We start from the raw sequence: 21030 nt of genomic DNA on the forward strand, positions 1-21030 counted from the left end.
TTACATGGTGTGGATAAGGCCGCTAACGAAGCCCAGAAGGGACAGAGGGGATCCTTGTGCCAGTAAGAAAACAAAGGGCATTCCAACACCTCAAAGACAAGAGACATGAAGACAAACGGGTCTGGAGGCCACAGAGTCACTTCCTCATTCCACATGTAGATAGGACTCTGAAGAGAGTTATATTTATCTCTCAAAAACTCTACGTGGGACCAGTGGTGGTTAGCACCGGGTCTGGTTTCAAACCCCAGTGGGGGGGACCTTTTTGCTTGGGGTTTGAGTGTTCTCCCCACGTCTTGAGGGTTTCTTCCCAAAAAAAGAGACTCCTGCCGCGGCCCTTGTTCTAGACACTAGGCAGTCGCCCTGGAGTCGGTCCTGTGGCTGCACTGTGGCTGCACTGCTCTTCCTGGTGTCGGGCATCGCAGCCGACACCAGGTAGAGGGGAGGGGAGGAAGAGGGTATGAAAAGGACTGGACCCCCAAAGCCAGGTCCACCAGGGAAGAAGTGGAGGGGGATGAAGAGGACTGGACCCCCAAAGCCAGGTCCACCAGGGAAGAAGTGGAGGGGGATGAAGAGGACTGGACCCCCAAAGCCAGGTCCACCAGGGAAGAAGTGGAGGGGGATGAAGAGGACTGGACCCCCAAAGCCAGGTCCACCAGGGAAGAAGTGGAGGGGGATGAAGAGGACTGGACCCCCAAAGCCAGGTCCACCAGGGAAGAAGTGGAGGGGGATGAAGAGGACTGGACCCCAATAGGCATAACGGGGAGGAAGAGGAGGTGGAGGAAGAGGTGGGGGAGGGGAGGCAGATCACTTGACCCCCATAGGCCCACCAGGGAGGAAGAGGAGAAAGATGAGGGGGAGGAAGAGGACTGGACCCAAACAGGCCCACCAGGGAGGAAAAGGACTGGACATCAACAGGCCAACCAGGGGGGAGAGGAGGGCGGAGAAGCTTACGCTTCACTGAGATGATAGGGGTGACATGGCTGCAGCTACTAACTACAGCAGTCAGCCTCTGGTTCCTCTGACAGACAGATCCTCAGTGTGGTTCACAGCTGGAGGCGGGCTTTCTCCATAGCCCCCCCTTAGGAACTATATTGGTGGGATTTAAAAAAAGGACAAAAACATATTCTTATTCACTTGCATACAGTGCTTGGTGTATTAGTATTCAACTGACTATGGGTTGTCAGCTCCTGTTTCATTGTTTGGTGTATGCACTCTATTTACTGTTCATATTCTCTGTGTGCTTAACTGAGTAATAATCGGAACAGCTCTTTGGTGCAAACATGCGTGTTATTTAAGGTAATTCAAAACGTAGATAATGCAATTCCCTAACTCAAAAACATTTGAGTTAGGGAAATTTGCATACAACTTAGTTTCGATTGAACAGGATGTCAAACATTCAAATGAAAATGACCTGCAAAACACGACTACATGGCCGGTACCATTAAATGAATAAATACCACTTAAACCATTTGGAAAAATAAATTAAGTAGGAGGCTACATAGAATTCGTGGATGTATTAAAGGAACATCAGTAGTCCCAGTAACAGCTTGAGCTTTCAAACATACCATAGGTCCATGGTTTGTTCAGGCGTGCATGTTTCCACCGCGGTGATTGGCTGACCGTTAAACTGCGCTTCCGGGGTACCAGAGGGAGGATAGAAGGTACAACTGCTTAACGAAGACAACCGTTATCAGTCGCACATTACCCTTTTTTAAATGGAGGTCTTTGGCTTTTTCTTGGTGGTTTTCTCTGCATCGCTGGCCCCGGGTAAGAAGACCGTAACGAATATTCTAAAGCTGAACGATTTTAAATTGTTGTCACGTGCCTAAATTGAATCGCCATGTTCGTTTAAATGGCTTTCCAATACGAACATTATTTTATTATTTATTTTTTATGTTGTTGTTATGTGCATTCGGACTGTTCTGCATGAGACTGTTGTCCGTCTTTTTGGACAGGAGAGTTCCGATTCATCGACGAATACTCCAAGAGCGACATCAGTCACGAGACCCTGGTAAGCTGTTTCATTACGGGAACCAATAAAGCTGACCTAACAGTGTTCGTATAACATGCTTTATTTTTATAAAATGACAAACATGTGACATTAGTGTCCTTGTCCCTGCGCTGTATAAATAAAACGAAAGTGAAATTCTGGCTTCAGAAAAGAATATCTGTCTTGTTCCTAGAGTCCTGATATTTGTTCAGAATGCAGCCAGATTATGAATATAACCTCAGAAAAAGGCTCCAACGACGACACACAGGTGAGAATATTGCCATTTAATTTGCAGCAACGTTTTGTCAGAAACAATACTAATTTAACTTAAATAGAATAATAATAGAATAATAATAGAATAAATGCAGGTTAACAGAGTTTGAATATAAAGTTTGAACAGCTGTGTGCATAAATGAACCATTTCCTCTCCACCTACCAACTTCCTCTTTCACAAAGGCAAAGATAGAAATACTGTTTGTAATTGCGACACCAATGTGGGGTACTACTGCAGGAACTGCTTCATGAGAAGCTGAAACACCTGTGCAGGCGCCTCAGCAGTGATGAACACGATGACTGCAAATCTCGAGTGGACACCTATCTACCTGAGATCGCTCGAATGGTGAGAGCTGAAATGTTAACTCCAAGGCTGGTTATTGTGTGTTTAAAGGGCTGGTTAAGGCCTATTTAAAGGGCTGGTTACGGCCTGTTTAAAGGGCTGGTTACGGCTTGTATAAAAGGCTGGTTACGGCCTGTTTAAAGGGCTGGTTACAGCCTTTTTAAAGGGCTGGTTACAGCCTTTTCAAGGGCTGGTTACGGCCTGTTTAAAGGGCTGTTTACGGCCTGTATAAAGGGCTGGTTACGGCCTGTTTAAAGGGCTGGTTACGGCCTTTTTAAGGGCTGGTTACGGCCTTTTTAAGGGCTGGTTACGGCCTTCTTAAAGGGCTGGTTACGGCCTGTTTAAAGGGCTGGTTAAGGCCTGTTTAAAGGGCTGGTTACGGCCTGTTTAAAGGGCTGGTTACGGCCTGTTTAAAGGGCTGGTTACGGCCTGTTTAAAGGGCTGGTTATGGCCTGTATAAAGGGCTGGTTACGGCCTGTTTAAAGGGCTGGTTACAGCCTTTTTAAAGGGCTAGTTACAGCCTTTTTAAGGGCTGGTTACGGCCTGTTTAAAGTGCTGGTTACGGCCTGTTTGAAGGGCTGGTTACGGCCTGTTTAAAGGGCTGGTTACGGCCTGTTTAATGGGCAGGTTACAGCGCATTTTGTTGCTATGCTAAGTATGACTTTGGACGTGACAATAACCTAACCCCCGCCCGTAGAAGCCCCGTGAGGTGTGCCAGGTCCTGGGCCACTGTGTTCTGGGAGTGGTCGGACCTGCTCAGGTCGTCCCTCGGACGGTGGCCTCTCCTCCTCCGTTCAGCCCTGACCTCAGTACTCAGGTCAGTCCAAACAGTCCTACTCAACAAGGTACATGTCATATGTTTATATGACAGTTTGAACAATGCATCTCACCTGAAAAGTATCATAGTATTGGATCCTTCAATCTGCTTTTGAAGAATCAAACCAGATTGTTCCAGCTTCCATCCCGTTAATATCCAATATCCAATTTGACCTGGATATTAGCTATCATACAAAAGTACGCTTCTATGAATTCACTTTTTGTCTGTATAGTACCATATCACACTAACACTGAACACAACTCTCTCCAGTTCAGCCCTCAGTGCACACTGTGTCTGTTCCTGATCAGAAAGATGGAGGACATGCTGCCTAAAAACAGGACTGAGGTGAGCCTTATTCGAACCTCCTGCTGGGGTTGCATTTCATTCACAAGTAGAAGGCCACACAGCAACGGCAGGGGGGATTTGCCTCCAGCTCTCCAGCTTTTCATCGTCAACTCAGTGAAGTGATAGACCAGCTATATACATGGGTAGAAGGGCTACAGGGAGATGCTCTCAATGGGAATGCAGTCGCTCTCACCTCACACTGTGTGTCTGATCGGAAGTCATATTCATGCTGTCAAATTGATATAGATTCAAGAGAGGCAGGAGTCACATAATGCAAACCAATCTACACGTTGGGTTTCCTTTATAGGGTTAGACACTTTGTTCAAGCCTCCAGGTTATCTGTACCATTAGACAGCAAAACCATTTCAACCTCTCAGGCTGCACCCTACATGGATCCTGGGTGTTTGGGCCGTCCTTCCCTTTGACCGTGTCTCAGTGTGACGGGCAGCGATGAGATATACACGACTCTCTTCTCCCCCGGCAGGACGCGGTGGTGAAGCTCATGGGACAGGTGTGCGCTCTGCTCCCCAGCAGCTACAAGAGGAAATGCAACGACTTCATTGATAAATATGGAAAGCAGATCGTTGAGTTTCTGATGTCCTCAGCGGCTCCGCATTCGATCTGTGCGCTGCTGCACCTCTGCCTGCTGGAGGAGGCGTCAACTGTGGGTGAGGAAACGCAACGTGAGGCTCAGCTCCATGTTCGTGGTAGAAATGGGACGTGTATTTCATTGTTGACCTCCCCAGAGATGCTGCCTCCATCCTCGGACTGCCAGGCGTGTCGTCACCTGTTGGTTCTCAGCAGGCTTCACCTCGACCTCAACTCCACCCGGCCCATCCAGACCTCCGATTTCCTCGGGTCTGTCTGTCTCCAGCACCCTAACGCTATCCCTAAGGTACACCCACCGTTTACATCTGGATGGAGTCAACGTATCATGAATGGAACTGAACAAATACTAAAGTACTGGTGTGGAAATGAGTGGAAACACTCCCCGTCTCTTGTGTGTCTGCGTTTCTCTCTTCTAGTGCGAGGTGTTTCTGAAAAACTTTGGGTCTCGGCTGCAAAGGGTTCTGGGAAACCAGTTGGACCCTTCAGACGCCTGCGAGGTGAGATGTGTTATCATTAAAGTGTTTGTCTCAGTGAACCGTCTTTCATATGGTCGACAAACGAGAAGCAAAATGAGAACTATGTCCTTGGCCTATTGCTTCTGGTTCCCAACAACGTTAAATGATCCGTGTCTGGTTCCTCTTTTCAGGTTTTTTTTAAACGTTTGACTTCTATTGTTCTTTCCTCTAGAGAGCAGAGCTATGTGCTGCGGTGAAAGTCTCCTCCAGCTCCCAGACACAGCACTGTAACCTGGGGCCAACCTTCTGGTGCCAGGACGTGAAGTCGGCGCTTATGTGTGGCGTGAGTTCCTTCTGTTAGGTTCCTTCTGTTTCTTTTAAACCCTTAATTCTAAATTATCTTATCATTCCAGCAGCTATTTTCAGCAAAATTGTGTGCCCTCTGTGTACCATGGTCGGTCAAAAATATCAACCAGCCAGCAAAAGAACAACCAATGAGGGCCGGTCGCGACTGCTCATCAATATCTTCGGCAAAGTCAGGTTCCTGTTGCCCCTCTCCTTTTTGGGGTCTTCCGACGTCGTGGAGGGGCGTAGGGCACAGGGACGTTTTCAACGTTTTCTCTGTTAGGATCGGACTAATCTGTGTTCATCCAAACACTCAAGTCACACAGTGATACATTTCGCTCTGGTTTCTTTCAAAGATGTCTGAACTATGTGGGTAACTGACTGATTAAGTCCAACTAGTGGTCGGAATCCGATCAAGTCCTCCTCTCCCCTTGGGTTCACTAACTCCAGCAAGGAAACGTGGACGGCCTCGGCCTTCTCAAGGGGGAGGTCTCTTCCGCACAGCCTGATATGGATCAATACAAGTCATTCATTACCTAGGGTAAAGGCCCATTCACACCCTACGGTAAATACGGATACGGACCCTTTCGTCCGGTCCCGGAGGTGTTTTGTCCGTCAATGGGTCCGTCGCCTCTGAGCTTACGAATCCGGAGCACAGAGCAGTATAGTCAAAGTCAGACCATTCGCGAAAATAGATAGAGTAGTATAATATCTGATATGTATATATATTGTATTCAACGTTTTATACTTATATACCTGACCTTTTTATTTTATTGTTCCCCTGCTTTGGCAATGAGTTGTAACTGGTCATTTAACAGCATTTTGAGGAGATAATCTGCGGGTTGGTGAGGGGTGTCACATGCCACCGCCGCCTAGGCCTACACTTTTTGCACATTTATTTTGCAGATTTCGGATGACACAAAGCAAAATCATCTCTACAGATGTCATGTTTGCGATTATTGATGCCGTTAATTTGTGAAACGACAGTCCCTCTAGAGGATTTATTGCGTAACATCCATAACAACGCTGAAACCAGACAGAGGTATGAAGGGTAGTTCCGGAGGCAACGTTTGGGGCGGACGGATGAATTTCGTCCGGATCCTGAGGTATGAATCGGCCTTTAAGCGGTCTCCCTCCAGGGAGTGGGGTTAAACCGGGCTTGGTATATGTTAATGGTATCTTCAATACACTTCTTCGACCAAGGAGCGTTTGATTGGAGCACTGACCCAACTTACCTACGAGCCTGCTCGATTCGCCAGATCCTACTGTGTGAGAATCCATCTTGCCACGTCTGTGCATGTGCTGTGGTCAGAGCCCCTGTGGGTCGAGTCAATCACTACGTGATGGACCGACGGGTCAACCAAACACCGGCCATGTATTTTACCCTTTTCCAGTTTCCAAGGATGAAGCCCTGATGATTTAACAAACCGTCTGGTGTCAGATTACGACCCAACCTGTTATGTCCATTTAATGCATACGATGACAGACGGCGTAGTGTTGCAACAGTACCGTATTCAGACCGTGTCGGTGAGCGCTGGTATCTTGGGGTGGTGTCCCTCTCCAGTGTCACCATGGAACATTTCAAAACAAGGCTGTCCCGTCAGAGACTGTAGGTCTGGTAGGGTTCTGGTTGTAATGAGTGTATTGTAGGTCTGGGTGTAATGAGTGTGTTGTAGGTGTTGTTCTGGGTGTAATGAGTGTATTGTAGGTGTTGTTCTGGATGTAATGAGTGTATTGTAAGTGTTGTTCTGGATGTAATGAGTGTATTGTAGGTGTTGTTCTGGATGTAGTGAGTGCATTGTAGGTCTGGGTGTAATGAGTGTATTGTAGGTGTTGTTCTGGGTGTAATGAGGGGTATGGAAGGTTTGGAGCATAGATAGTTTATAAAATGGATGTAGCATCCGGGCAGACCTCAGTTATTTCAACTGCATCTAATTCTCTTGGCTTATGAGCGTCGCCACCTTGTCATTGTTTAACAGCGCCTCAATTCCTCTAACCAAAAAAGGGCATTGATGTGACGTCGGGAGGGAGATACGCCCATCTAGGTGATGTACACCAAATTAGTAGCTCATTTGTTTTTAAACGATCGGTTGGTACAGTTGACCGCAGAGAAAGGCATCTTAGCACCGGAATGAACAATAGGAATTAACGCAGTTGAGGTCAAATTGACGGAGATAGCATGCTAATCCTGAAAACTAGCCTCTGAGGCGAGGTGAGGGTCAGTGCCTAGCTGTCACTCAAGAGGCCGCGCCCCAAATTATTCATCGATTTTAACCTCCAATAAAATAGAAAATAGCCTGCTAAAAAAAAATCACCCAACCTGTTAGGTGTTGTCATGGAGATATGTACTAAACATACTGACTAGAATGTTTTTTTGGACCAGGCTGTAAATAGGTTTAATAAGACTGAAAACGGCCAGTGGAAAAACGAAGAATTGCTCACTTTGGGTACCACCTCGTAGTCGCCACCCGGTGCTACTGCAATGTTTGTCACTTCCGCATTGGATGCTGGTAGAACTCGCTGTGGTTGGGGCTTGGTTTGGAGCAGTGCTGCGAGTGATATTGTGGCAGGACGAGGCTCTTATTGGAAACATGACTCACTAAGGAGAAACACGGATGACAGGTGGTTTGTCTGCTATGAACCACAGCACTATGTCTGTTCTCAGGTCTAAGATAAGAGCAACAAAACACACGCAATATTCTGGATGACTTACTTGACTTTATAACCTCATTACCGGCCTGTTACTATTTGGAGTTAGACTAGTTAATTTAGGAGGAAGAGAGTGAACTAGGAAATAGACGTCAAGCCACAGCTGGTAAAACGGAAAAGACCAGGTAGTCTTTTATGTAATACATTTTTCAATTTAGGTGAGATAATCTTTTCAACTTAATGTACACAGATGGACGGAATGGGACAAAGGATACGCCAATACTGCAACAAACAAAAAAGGAAATTGACCAAATCTATTAGGCTGCCACCAAACTGAGTTACACCTCATGCCCACTGCCTCCGTCCGTTGACTGATCCCCATTGACTTTGAATGGGGACGGACGCGCCATCCATTGTGGATCTGTGCGCTGAAGGCCCCGTCAAAAAGTTTAAAAAATGTTCAAGTTTTTCGGCAGCGACGAATCCGTCATCCAATCAGATCACGTATGAAAATTTAAGCACTGTGACACTACTCAGGCTCTGACGACCCTGGAAACCTCCCCCATCCGTCAACCACGCCTTCTGAGTCCTTTGACTGACAGTGCAGTGGGCATGAGGCGTTAGTTACCGACGGGTCAACCAAACACCGGCCATGTATTTGACCCTTTTCCAGTTTCCAAGGATGAAGCCCTGATGATTTAACAAACCGTCTGGTGTCAGATTACGACCCAACCTGTTATGTCCATTTAATGCATACGATGACAGACGGCGTAGTGTTGCAACAGTACCGTATTCAGACCGTGTCGGTGAGCGCTGGTATCTTGGGGTGGTGTCCCTCTCCAGTGTCACCATGGAACATTTCAAAACAAGGCTGTCCCGTCAGAGACTGTATGTCTGGTAGGGTTCTGGTTGTAATGAGTGTATTGTAGGTCTGGGTGTAATGAGTGTATTGTAGGTGTTGTTCTGGATGTAATGAGTGTATTGTAAGTGTTGTTCTGGATGTAATGAGTGTATTGTAGGTGTTGTTCTGGATGTAGTGAGTGCATTGTAGGTCTGGGTGTAATGAGTGTATTGTAGGTGTTGTTCTGGGTGTAATGAGGGGTATGGAAGGTTTGGAGCATAGATAGTTTATAAAATGGATGTAGCATCCGGGCAGACCTCAGTTATTTCAACTGCATCTAATTCTCTTGGCTTATGAGCGTCGCCATCTTGTCATTGTTTAACAGCGCCTCAATTCCTCTAACCAAAAAAGGGCATTGATGTGACGTCGGGAGGGAGATACGCCCATCTAGGTGACGTACACCAAATTAGTAGCTCATTTGTTTTTAAACGATCGGTTGGTACAGTTGACCGCAGAGAAAGGCATCTTAGCACCGGAATGAACAATAGGAATTAACGCAGTTGAGGTCAAATTGACGGAGATAGCATGCTGATCCTGAAAACTAGCCTCTGAGGCGAGGTGAGGGTCAGTGCCTAGCTGTCACTCAAGAGGCCGCGCCCCAAATTATTCATCGATTTTAACCTCCAATAAAATAACCACGCCTTCTGAGTCCTTTGACTGACAGTGCAGTGGGCATGAGGCGTTAGTTAGTGGCACCAGTAGACAAGAATCTTACAAAGAAGCTCCCACAACCCGTCCAACGGCCAGTTCCCAGCAGGGCCTGAGCGTGGCAACGCTCTGTATCCTTGTAGTGGCTGCTGGTAGGAGTCTTTCAATGGAAGTTCTTCAAAACAGGAAATGAAATCGACCACGAGTTTGTACGGTCTGCCAGTAATCACTGAATGTCGATTGTCCAATCACATTGCCGAAAATACGCTGCAAGACACCCTCATTTCAATAAAGTTGATTAAATCTCTTCCCTCCGATTTACACCCGCACGCCAGCCTTCCCAGAATCCCTTGCCGCACGCAGGCACGTTTCCAATACAAGGTGACTGGGAGGCGAGGGCCACACTCGAGGCCCCGTGTCTGGTGGGCCAAGTCGTCACCGCTCCAGCCAAGCTACGCTCATTAGCGTCACGCAGCTGCACTGCCAGTTAGAGTGGACACACTTAATTCAGTTATTTTAATTCTGAACGTCTCTTGCAGGGCTCAATCTTAAAGATGTGACATTAATATAAACGCGTTTCTTGGCCAGCTACTCTCGTGTTCTCTGGACGTCCTTTTGTTTAGGGTTCTAGTTCTTGATTAATTTAGGACCCAATGCCTTCATGAAGCCCCGAAATACTGCTACACTACCAGGACCTTTAAGATGATTTAAATGCAAAAGTGAAACATGGACATTAGAATACCCATCTCCATCGTAGGGTAGAGGCAGCCTCCAGCCGTACCCCGACCCCGGGAACCCCAACACGCTGAGCTGTAGCAGGACAAGGATCTTTTAAGTCAACACAAATCCCTTCTGATTGGGCATTTCAAACCAACTGTATGGGGGAATGCTGAAAAATGACATTGGATTATTTGTTTTACTTTATAGATCAAAACCAGAGTCATTCGATTTCTCTTCAAAACCAGAGTCATTATTAGGGGTCCAAGCCAACAGGTTGGATCCCTATTGTTTTTGTCATGTTTATTTTTATTATTTGTACCTCCCTAAAAGTGGTACCACAGCCCAAACCGTAAATGGTGCAGACACGCCAATTGTATGACTAGATCCAGATCTCTTCGGACTACGCAGACGACAAAATCCAGACACGCCGGCCACTAGGTGGCGCTATACCAAGGGAAAACGCGTTTGGGGCTATAACTCCCACACCGAACCTCCCACAGTCAAAAACTTGTACCCACATATTCACTGGAGTCTGCTGCATCTTTTGGCATAGGCCACGCCCATTTGCGTGCGAAATTTTTTTTTCGCAAAATCGCGAAAACCGCAACTGTTTTTTCGCTACTCCTCCCACATTTCTTGACCAATTGACACAAAACTTTGCACACGGCATCTTCATCATAGACACTTTTTTGATCCGACCTTCGATGACGAAACGGTAGCGTTTTGAATATTTGTTTATTAGCTAAATTAGACGTGAAAAATCAAAAATCCAAAGAAATCCAGAATTGTACATCGGATCGAGTCCAAATTTTACAGACATGTCGGTGCTAACCTTAATGACGTTCGATAAAAATATCGGAACATTTCGCCATTAGGGGGCGCAACAAACGAGGAAATTGTATATCTTCTACAAAATTTCGCCGCGAAAACACTACACTGACTTCTCGCTACTCCTACCACAGTCAAATCCTTTGTATCCACAGGTTCAGGGTAGCGTTTTGAACACATGCTTCGCGTTGTGCCGGCGAAATGCACATTTCTTGTCGCGTTGTGCCGGCGAAATGCACACTTCTTGGACCCCTGCATAACTGCTTGCAGTTCTAGTTAGAGATTTCTCTTGCAGGATAACAGACCGTTTGAGAACTGTTTCACAAAATTATTTTCCCTCCATCTTTCTGTAGAATCTAGCCTACTGCAAGAAACACCTGTGGAGATGAAACATCCCTGCATCTCGGAGCGTTTTCTGCTGACAATCCCTTTCTATATTTGCTCCATTGATTGTTCTCGCTTGCGATTTACTTATAAACCTTGCATGTGTAATGGTGAGAGCCTCGCTCTTGGAAAGCATAAAGAAATACAGACTAAATCTGGATGACATCAAATGCCTCCACAAGCATTTAGCTTCATTATTTTGTAGTACAATACTGGATCCCTGTAACATACACTAGCCTGCAGTAAATGAACTTGGAGCATCTACTGCCAGATTCAGGGCTAGAGGACTTCGGTTCAACTGCATGTTCCCCCACTCCAAAATACCTTTTAATGCAACATATAAAAAAGACAACATTTCCACAAAGAACACACGAGTGCATTTGTACAGCGATGTACTCGCTGTAGAACTATGACCATAATCACCTTAACTCCTATAAAAGATCACGATTATGTTGAATGCTCCTTCTTTGCATTGCACATGCCTTATATTCTGCTTCAATTAATATTACTGTATGAAGGATACACTGGAATGCTGTTTTATGAAAGATATGTTTGTCTTGCCAATGTTTTATTGATACTGTATAAAGTAATAAAACACTGGCTTCCGTTTTGTCTTCATCGCTTCCTCCTCTGTTTGATTGGCTGAATCTGCTTCGTTGAGCTCTTAAGCAGCTGTACTACTGTGAGATTAAAATACCGATCAGGGAAATTTGAAATACATGTTTATTTCAAAAGAGAGTTCACAAATAAACACTTAAAAAAGTTGTAATAAAAGAAAATATTTTTCCTCAGTCCTTAATGTCTGGAACGAGAGTCAGACCTCAGACTTGTCTTTCTCTGCAGAGCTCTTTAGGGTTCAGAGGGACAAGAGGGTCTTACTGGGGCCACCAGGACACTACGCTCCGGTGTGGATCGGTGTGTCATCATCCTCCCTGCGTTTCCAGATCTGAAATCAAACATGCGTTGAGTAGAAGCCATATGACAGGGACCATGTGACCAATCAAAGATGACAAGGACCATGTGACAATCATTTTTATGTCGTTTAAATAACATGCGTATTGCTAGCCTGACATCCCAAGAAAATTTGCAAAGGCCTATAATTCTAGAAACTCTCAGTACACCTGGACCTAAACAGAGGTGATTGGATAGTATGGCTGAAGCTGAACAAGGACGATGGCTCCCCCTGCTGGTGGTAACCAGCAGGGGATTGGCAGGTTGTCTTGTTTCAGAGCCATGAATCTACCAATGTGAACAATTCTTATTTTTTCCAACACGGCGGTTGTGATTGGCCCAACCCGGGCCAGGACTGCAGTATCAGTGTGAATGGAGTGGTGTCAGACGCATATGCAGAGCCAATAGAAGATGAGCTTGCAGATTCCACTGGTTTCCAGGCTGATGCGTTTCATGATGCATTGTAAAGCACTTATAGTTGTCGGGGATGGTTGTCAAGGTATTTATTTGTGTGTGTGTGTGTGTGTGTGGGGGGGGGGGAGGAACCATCAGTTCAGTGCCGATGGGCCCCTGGCAGGGGTACGAGTCTCGCTCCAGCCTTGGGGATACAGTCAGTTATACAACAGATTACACAAATGCCTTATATGTTGCTAAGCAAACCCTAGAAACATTATTTGACTCCAGTTGATTTGGAAACACAAAGCGAGACCTCTGTACATGAAAGGCCTATGCACAGGGTACGTCCATCAAGCAGACACACAAATAGAGCAGTAGGCTGTTGATTTGGACTTGCCTGGATGTAGGCCTCAGACAGGGTGATCATCTGGGGCAGGATGTCCGTCACTTGCAGGTCCTGCATCTCGTACCACTTCCCCGTGCCCTGAGACAACAGAGATATATCATTAGCTCAGCCTCGCTTCGGTCATCACTTCCTGTTGGATATTATATGACCAATCTATTTGATAACAAGTGCAAAAATACATGCAACAATGGCAAACAAAAAATTGCTTTCAACACACACACACACACACACAGCAATCAGTGCATTGAGTGACATTAACTATTTCAAGCACAAGCCTTATTGATAATAAAATAAATTTAAGGGGAACTTACGTGGTGCAGTACGTGTGTTCTGTAGGCTCCCTCGGTGGGCTTCCCATCATGCACCACGTTGGCTACAAGGTCGTAGGTCGTGTGCTTTTCTGTGACCTGGCTTTCCTCCGTCAGGTACTCTCGGAGGTCCACGTTACTGGTGGAGGAACAACGGATTAAAAACATGTTGACCAAGCATTAGAGGAGTCATTAGGTCAAAGAGACATTGTGCAGGACTGCATTCTACCAGGACAGTAGTCAGAATACAGTTAGATAGACCTTACACCCCTGCTCTCCCTGCCTCAAGGCCTGATTCCACCGGACGCGTTACGGCAACGTTACGGCTGCGGCACATCTTGGCCGCGGTCACCGCAGCAGATAGGTTCCACTCTAATCAATGAGCCCAGTTCCACTCTAATCAATGAGCCCATTTCCACTAGGGGCGGCTGCGGAACGTCTCAGCAGCGTCCCAGGAGCGGCTCACCGTGCCGCAGCGCTATCATTCCGTAGCATTTCTATTTTTGCCGCAAGCCGTTGCTGAATCGCGTCAATTTCAACGGAGCAGATCGAGCAGGAAGTGAAAAAGTAAAAGCCATAGAGCATCCGGTCAATTTTCAAAATAAAACACAATCCTCAGCTCATGTAGCCTATCACAACACATCAACATTATTACGTCATGACCGGTGGCACCAGGTCAGCAGTCAATCAATCAAAGGTTCTCAAATTATCCTTTTTAGAAGGACAATGTCAGAAAGGACAAAGCCTGGCATTTAATTGCAGTAGTTTTGGGAGTGGAAGGTGAGTACATTAGGTTTAGGATTATCGCGTGATCTTGCGTGAATACGGCTGGCTCGCAAGGCAGCGTTGCGCTGCCGTAACGCGCCCGGTGGAAATGCAAGCAGGGCATAGTCGCAGCCGTTCCGTGCCACAGCCGTAACGCTGCCGTAACGCGTCCGGTGGAATCCCCGGGTCACACGTTCTACAGATCATCCATCGGACCAGGTGGAAAACCCTCCATCACAACCATCGTTCAGCAACGGTTTGACACCTATGTCTCTCTGTTTGCACCCCGGTCTTCAACAAATGACGGCACTTTTCCCGTCTTTAGCTCCCCATAGCAGTAACACCTCTACTGTGATGGGGTAAGGCGAGGGCGTCGTTATACACCCCTGTACACAGGTAGAGCTCCCCCTGATGGAACTACAAGTAATGCACCAAGATGTTACTCTGCACCGGAGCACAATTCCTTAGATAAGCCAGGGTTACAAGTTTAACCTCATGATTACCAGGGCCTAGGGCTGCTCGATTATGGGAAAAAAAAAAATCATGATCACGATTATTTCGGTCAATATTGAAATCACGATTATTCCAACGATTATTTTTGAGTTTGAAAACATGATGTATGTATTCAGCATGACTCTCCCAAAAACACTTTGTAACTGAGAACTTTGAAATTTCGCCTTCAAATAATACACAAAATGGTCAAAAAGAAAATGTTCAAATCTAAAAAAAATTATGTACAGATATGAATCCAGCTGTTATTAAAAAAATAATAATAATTATATCGAAAAATCGATTACATTATTTATGTGATCGTTTGACGCTAAAATCGAAATCGAGAATGAAATTTGGTTAATCGCCCAGCCCGTATGGGGCTCGTATGGGGCTCGCAGCACAGGGTTTGTGGCCGTCATATGGGAAACTTACGTGATGGGGAAGTTGACAATGGTGGGGTTTTTCTCCACAAAGAAGTTGTTCTTGGTGAAGCGCTTGATGCAGAATATCAGGTAGGGGGGCAGTTTGGTCAGCTGGAATTTCTTGAGGAAATTCTCTTTGTATGTTTTGTACTCCTGCAGGAAAGGGACACACACAGACAATGCCTTTAAATCAGATGAGGCCAGAGATGTTTGAACCAATGGAACACAGTTCTACACAGGAACTGGGGAAGATCATCTGCTAAAACCTGAGAAGCAGTGTGGCTCATTTGTCTTTTCAGCACTCGATTCACGAAGGGCACAGAATGACAATGATAATAAAGAGTGTATATTAGTTCAATTATAGCTTGGAATATAATGATGTTAACCATGGGATTAATGACTTTGCCTGCCATCGAGCAGATTTTTAAATAATCCTGAATCTAATTGAAAGGAGAATCCCTCTCTGGGTTAACACCTGCTGCGGGATCATAACTTCTGATTGGCTGCATTGGGCAGCCAGGACCCGCTGGTTCATGGATAAGCGTAGATGCGACCCACCTGTCCTTCGATATTGAGATGGACTTCAATGAGTTCTGAGTGACAGGTGGGCGGACCGCTCTGAGTGATAAGTGAGCAGACCGCTCTGAGTAACAGGTCGGCGGACCGCTCCGAGTGACAGGTGAGGGGACTGCTCCGAGTGACAGGTGAGCGGACCGCTCTGAGTGACAGGTGAGCGGACCGCTCTGCCCCAGAATAAACAGGTTCAGGGTGTGGTTTTCCTTAGCCTAACTCCATTGATTCAGTCAGTTTGATTCTAGCCATTGAACACCAGATGGCGCTGTCCGTACCTTCTCTGTGCTGCCGTTGAACTTGCCCAGGATGTTGAAGAGGGGCACCTGAGGAATGATCAGCTGCTCCTTCTCATCCTTGTACAGCGGTGCCGTTGGGAGGTCAAGGGTCAAATACAGGAAGGTGGACTCCGATATCTTCTCCTGGTACTCTTCTGTCAGCAGCAATTCCTCCTTTTCCTCTGGTGTCTACAGATGGTGCAGCAGATTAATAAAAAAAAAATGTTCACTTTGGTATACAAGCCTGAAATTTGGCATGGATACTCTATTTTAGAAATAGGCGTTGGCCACTCAAAAATCCATTATGGTGCCATTTTTCAAGATGGCCGCCATTCCTATTCAATGCTTATTATATCAATTATTCAAACAGTGATCCAAGCATAACATTTGATACAAATACTCTAAAGGACATTTTAATGGAAAAATATGCCTGTCCCTCAAAGATTCAAGATGGCCACGATTTTTAAAGATGGCCACCGTTCCTGTCAAATATTAATTATTAAAATAGTTAAAAATGGTGATGCAAGCATAAAATTAGGCAGAATACTCTTCAAGGAAAGATCTTTTGGAAAAAGGTATGTGCCACTCAAAAATTCAGGATGGCAACCATTATCAAGATGCCCACCATTTCTGTCAAATAGTCATAATGTCTGCTGCTTTGTCTGCCTCCTCTCCTTTGATCCGGCCTGTTCGGCGTACTTAAACTTTCCAGGGATATAAAATCCCCGCCGGGATAGCTCTCAGGTTCATTGGAGTACACAAGCCTCTCCACCACGGTTCAGTCCAAAGAGAGGAAGGGTTGCCATCTTGAATTTTTGAGGGACATGCACCGTTTTCCAAAAAAACACTCTTAAGAGAGTATTTTCACAAAATGTTATGCCTACATCACTGATTGAATGATTGACATAATGAGCATTGACAGAAAAAGTGACCATTTGGAAAAATGACCCGTAGAGACTAGTATCTGTGCCAAATTTCATGCTTTTATACCAATTTGAACGATTCTCCTGAAATGTGCCATTAATCTGCTGCATTGAAAGGGGAACAAGGTTCTAGGCAACAGCAGGAAAACATCTCTTTCCCCACACACACACACACACACACACACACACACACACACACACACACACACACACACACACACACACACACACACACACACACACACACACACACACACACACACACACACAATAAAATAGTAAAGAAGGGTATGTAAAGGGACGTGCAACAACTCACTAAATCTGGATGTGGAAGCTTTTTGGAGAAGATCCGCATGGAGCCTTGAAACACATTTGTGATGCTTGCTATAAAAAGAACAAAACACAAATGAGTTGCATGCTAAATCTAATTAGCCACAGAAAAAAATAATCCCAAATTATCCCATTACCATTAACTTTCATTTATTTCACGAAAGAGATACAATTGTTGGATATCATCATACAGGTAAAGTATGCAAAGTTAAGAACCATTAGATGAATGTTCTGCAAATGAAACCAAATGTCCCTGGATCGTCGGTCCTACTCACATGGTTTCTTCTTTGTGCCTCCGAGAGCGTTATGGAGGGCGTTCAGGAACCAGGACAGGAAGTCCACCGAATCGCCTACACAATAAGGAGCAACAGAGTATATATTAGTCTAAAGACCCGCCTGCTGCCATTTAGGAACCAGGAAAGGAAGTCCACCACGTCGCCTGTACAATAAGGAGCAACAGGGTTTATACACTAAAGACCCGCCTCCTGTCAATTCAAATGTACAGCCTCGACCTAGCACGGCAAGCAATAGAAAACACATTTTGTAAGCTCTGAGAACACACACACACCAGTGATGGAAATTAACTTTTTTGCCCACCAGCCACTCATCTTTACCAGACACTTTTTATACATTTTACATACATTTTAAACAATATAATAGTAACAATAGATAAGAAAGGTGTTTTTCCTACACATCTTTTTTTTTCCATCAGAAGTGATTTTTACTGTAAGAAGGTGCTACCAAGGAACTGAGTTGAAAACGTTACACTCTTACTGCATATGAAAAACAATATACATATGATAAACAATATACAGGTATCTGCCATGTTAAGTCATGTTTATTTCAAAGGTGTTACGATGACAAGTTTTGGGATAATTCATCTATTCAAAGTATTTTCAATAAAAAAACAATTGACATATTAACAATAAAACAACATGCATGGCTAGACCATCATAAGTCAATAGGAACATTAGTTTTTTTTATATTTACATGTAACTGCATACAAAGACATGGTAACTAACGCATGAGCATTATTGGCCCTTAACACTAATATTCAGAAAAAACACTGCCTCAAAAAGCTATTGGCTTAAGCAATACAAGTAGAGGCATATGCTTGAACTTTATACCCTGAACTTTTAAACGTTGCAAACGTGCAAAAACATAATTATATATTTATGTGGCATTCAGTCCAATGCTGAAAATATATCTGTGGCATCCAGTAGGCCAATGCTGTGGTAAAGTGTGCAAAGTATGACCGCGTGTTTCTTTCTGTTCAATAGATAGAACTTTATCAATGCCCTGTAGGAGAAATTTGTTAATGTTTTTCCCCATAAAACAATAATGGTAAAAAAATAAATACAAAACACGACGGTAACGGTTTGAGTAAGTCAAACCGTCCAATCTGAAGGCTCTACTTAAGCACTCCCCCTACTCACTTCCACCAATGCAAAGCGAACAGAACTTAGTAGGGGAGGGTGTAGCCTAACTAGTTTGTTAATGTCACAGGTCTGGATACCCTACGTACGGGAAACCCATTTGATTCCTACCTGTAACACTGTTAAATAGCGGCCAAAATGTATGGGCGCTATCCTGGTAATTTCTCTACGTGAGAAATTCGTGTGTGGCGTGTGAGCGTGTGCATGGATTGAATTGCGTGTGTCTCACGCCGAATACGTGAGACTGTAGAGCCCCGTTTCTGGTATATTATCCCGGATGTTGACAGTCGCAGTTCAGCAAAAGAGGCATAGAAGAAGGAGGGGGCCGGATGGTGACAGTAATGGTTGTGGAACTGTGCAGCGCCGCATGACTTAATTATTAAATATGTAAATTATATTGGACCTGACTGGAAAGTATAACCCGACACAGTGGCGGGTGAAGTGACACAATTCACCCGCCACCATACAAATCACACACACACACACACACACACACACACACACACACACACACACACACACACACACACACACACACACACACACACACACACACACACACACACACACACACACACACACAGAGGAGAGTCTGACCTTGCTTGGTGATCTGGAAGGTCTTCTTGCTGCACAACACCACGGCCTGCAGCATCTCGTGAGGCGACACATGGGCCTTGAAGTTCCGGGGGTTCCACAGCTTCCTCATCAGCTCGCCGAAGCGCTGCACCAGGAGGAACATGATGTCCCCGGGGGGCCGTCGGATGCCCCGGTAGTTCTCCTCCTCCAGGAAGTAGTTCCGCAGAGGGGGAACGTTGGACAGTGCCTAGCAGATAATAGGCAACATGACCAAAATGTAGAATTACTCTCTTCCCTCTCAACCCACATCACATCCTGGAGGATCTACAATTCATGTGATTTTGTTTCTCAACCAACATCAAGACTAACAGGGATAGGTCTTCCTTTTCTTTATTTACCCCGTCTTGTATTTTATGTTATTTATTATATTTTCCTGTCTCCTCGTCGTTCATTAGTTTCCTTTGGACAAGCTCCAGAGCTCTTTGCAACTCCTCGAACTTGACTTGCATTTTCGTACTGATAAATAGTGTGCATTTACTCACTTTAAATATACCCTTAGCTGAGGAAACTAGCATGGCTCACCTGCAACACCACGTTGGCGTAGTCGTTGGCTTTGATGTTGTTGAGCCCCACGATGCCAGGGAGGTAGGTGGTTCCGTCATACGCCCGGTACAGCTTGCCCTGCTTATCCAGCCCCGAGATGTGAGGCCTGGTGAAGGTGGGCTTCAACACATACTACGGACAAAGAGATGCCAGTATTCACATATTAATAGGTCCAATAGGGTCACAACGCATGGCAGTTGAAGTGTCGACAGTTTTATAGGACCGTCTCGGACAACGGTCCTTTCACCCACTGTAACGTCCTCCAGGGAAGAGTCGATGATCTCGTAGTTGTCTGGTAGGCAGTAGAACTTCAGGGTATGCAGGTTGAGGAACACATGGTGGGTGAACTGGACACTGTGGGTGTAAGCATGCGACTTGAGACCTCTGCCTGGAAGAGACAGTGAGAAGTTGGCCATAATACTAGGTCCAATACAGCAGGGCTTCAGTACTTTGATAAAATCTAAATATTGACCCACCTTGAAAGTACTTTCCACATATGAGACAGGCATACACGTTAATGTGGGAGAGCGATATCGAACATAACTTCTCAAAATCGAAGTCCAGAACGCTCCTGCAGATACAGAAAGATGCACAATGGTGTTAACATCTTACGGTAGGGCTAATCAGTAAAACACTTCCGTTAGCTGTTAATAGTGTCAAGGTAAAGCTCACCTGTTGATTGTGTCCAGGTAAGGGCAGTGGCGGCTCCTCCGGTCCTCCGCGGCCCGTCCTCGTCCCACCTTGGCAACCACTGTCATCACAACCACAACATGAGTAGTTAGCTTAGCTCTACTGATTATGGCCGTTTTAAGAGGGGACGATTGATTCGTTAATTTGGTAGTCTTGTGATGTGGTGCAGTACATGGAAGTCCGTTTTAGTTATTGTGTTAACGCATGTAAATATATAATAACCTTAACCTAGCGTACTTTGGCTAGATGCTAACTACCAGTTAGCTAACATAACATATCGACTGCTAACATAAACTTGCCCCCTTCTTCCTCGTCGTCGTCGTCCTCAAGTTCAATGTTTTCTCGCTTTAATGAGACCATTGTGCACCTGCAGTTAGAAGAGTGGATCACTCAAATAATTATTTATATACAGAACAAGTTCACTCCTAAATCCTAAACATGCGATGGCTGGTGATGCTAGCAGACAAACGCGAACATCCAAACGAAACTCGCGGTGTTGGCCGGAGAAGATCTGGCCGGCTGGAAGCTATACCGGAGTTTAAAGAGAGGCCCGATATATCCTTTAATTCGTATCTAC

At 45.3% G+C, this 21030-nt stretch overlaps 2 protein-coding genes across 3 annotated transcripts; one reads left to right on the top strand and one right to left on the bottom strand.

The window, feature by feature from the left end:
• Positions 1-1606: 1606 nt before the first annotated feature.
• LOC130384171 (prosaposin-like) lies at positions 1607-12032 on the top strand. Its single transcript, XM_056592260.1, has 11 exons — positions 1607-1767; positions 1956-2011; positions 2184-2258; positions 2502-2609; positions 3304-3423; positions 3694-3768; positions 4253-4436; positions 4515-4663; positions 4794-4874; positions 5065-5175; positions 11277-12032. Exons 1-11 carry the CDS (start codon positions 1716-1718, stop codon positions 11310-11312), a joined length of 1047 nt encoding a protein of 348 aa, XP_056448235.1. The 5' UTR covers positions 1607-1715; the 3' UTR covers positions 11313-12032.
• LOC130384170 (U4/U6.U5 tri-snRNP-associated protein 2-like) lies at positions 10355-20975 on the bottom strand. Of its 2 annotated transcripts, XM_056592258.1 has the most exons (13): positions 20753-20975; positions 20436-20514; positions 20240-20334; positions 20015-20151; positions 19743-19895; positions 19182-19407; positions 17424-17498; positions 17135-17202; positions 15896-16084; positions 15058-15200; positions 13372-13507; positions 13052-13138; positions 10360-12253 (listed from the first exon to the last, which is right to left on the bottom strand). In XM_056592258.1, exons 1-13 carry the CDS (start codon positions 20811-20813, stop codon positions 12203-12205), a joined length of 1500 nt encoding a protein of 499 aa, XP_056448233.1. In that variant the 5' UTR covers positions 20814-20975; the 3' UTR covers positions 10360-12202. The 2 variants fall into 2 exon arrangements, with proteins under 2 accessions (XP_056448234.1, XP_056448233.1); XM_056592259.1 differs by lacking the exon at positions 20753-20975 and having other exon boundaries at positions 10355-12253; positions 20015-20117.
• Between the last annotated feature and the right edge of the window lie 55 nt (positions 20976-21030).

The sequence above is a fragment of the Gadus chalcogrammus genome, chromosome 6 (genome assembly GCF_026213295.1).
Source record: "Gadus chalcogrammus isolate NIFS_2021 chromosome 6, NIFS_Gcha_1.0, whole genome shotgun sequence".
NCBI lineage: Eukaryota > Metazoa > Chordata > Actinopteri > Gadiformes > Gadidae > Gadus > Gadus chalcogrammus.

What these genes read in the sequence shown, in the direction of transcription:
- LOC130384171 (XM_056592260.1), top strand. Translation starts at nt 1,716, where the DNA reads ATGGAGGTCTTTGGCTTTTTCTTGGTGGTTTTCTCTGCATCGCTGGCC. An exon ending in GCTCCAACGACGACACACAG is followed by an intron (nt 2,259 to 2,501) that starts GTGAGAATATTG and finishes GTACTACTGCAG; the next exon opens with GAACTGCTTCATGAGAAGCT. An exon ending in GCCCTGACCTCAGTACTCAG is followed by an intron (nt 3,424 to 3,693) that starts GTCAGTCCAAAC and finishes AACTCTCTCCAG; the next exon opens with TTCAGCCCTCAGTGCACACT.
- LOC130384170 (XM_056592258.1), bottom strand. Translation starts at nt 20,813, where the DNA reads ATGGTCTCATTAAAGCGAGAAAACATTGAACTTGAGGACGACGACGAC. An exon ending in ATTGTCAACTTCCCCATCAC is followed by an intron (nt 13,508 to 15,057) that starts GTAAGTTTCCCA and finishes TTCCTCCACCAG; the next exon opens with TAACGTGGACCTCCGAGAGT. An exon ending in GAACACACGTACTGCACCAC is followed by an intron (nt 13,139 to 13,371) that starts GTAAGTTCCCCT and finishes CTGTTGTCTCAG; the next exon opens with GGCACGGGGAAGTGGTACGA.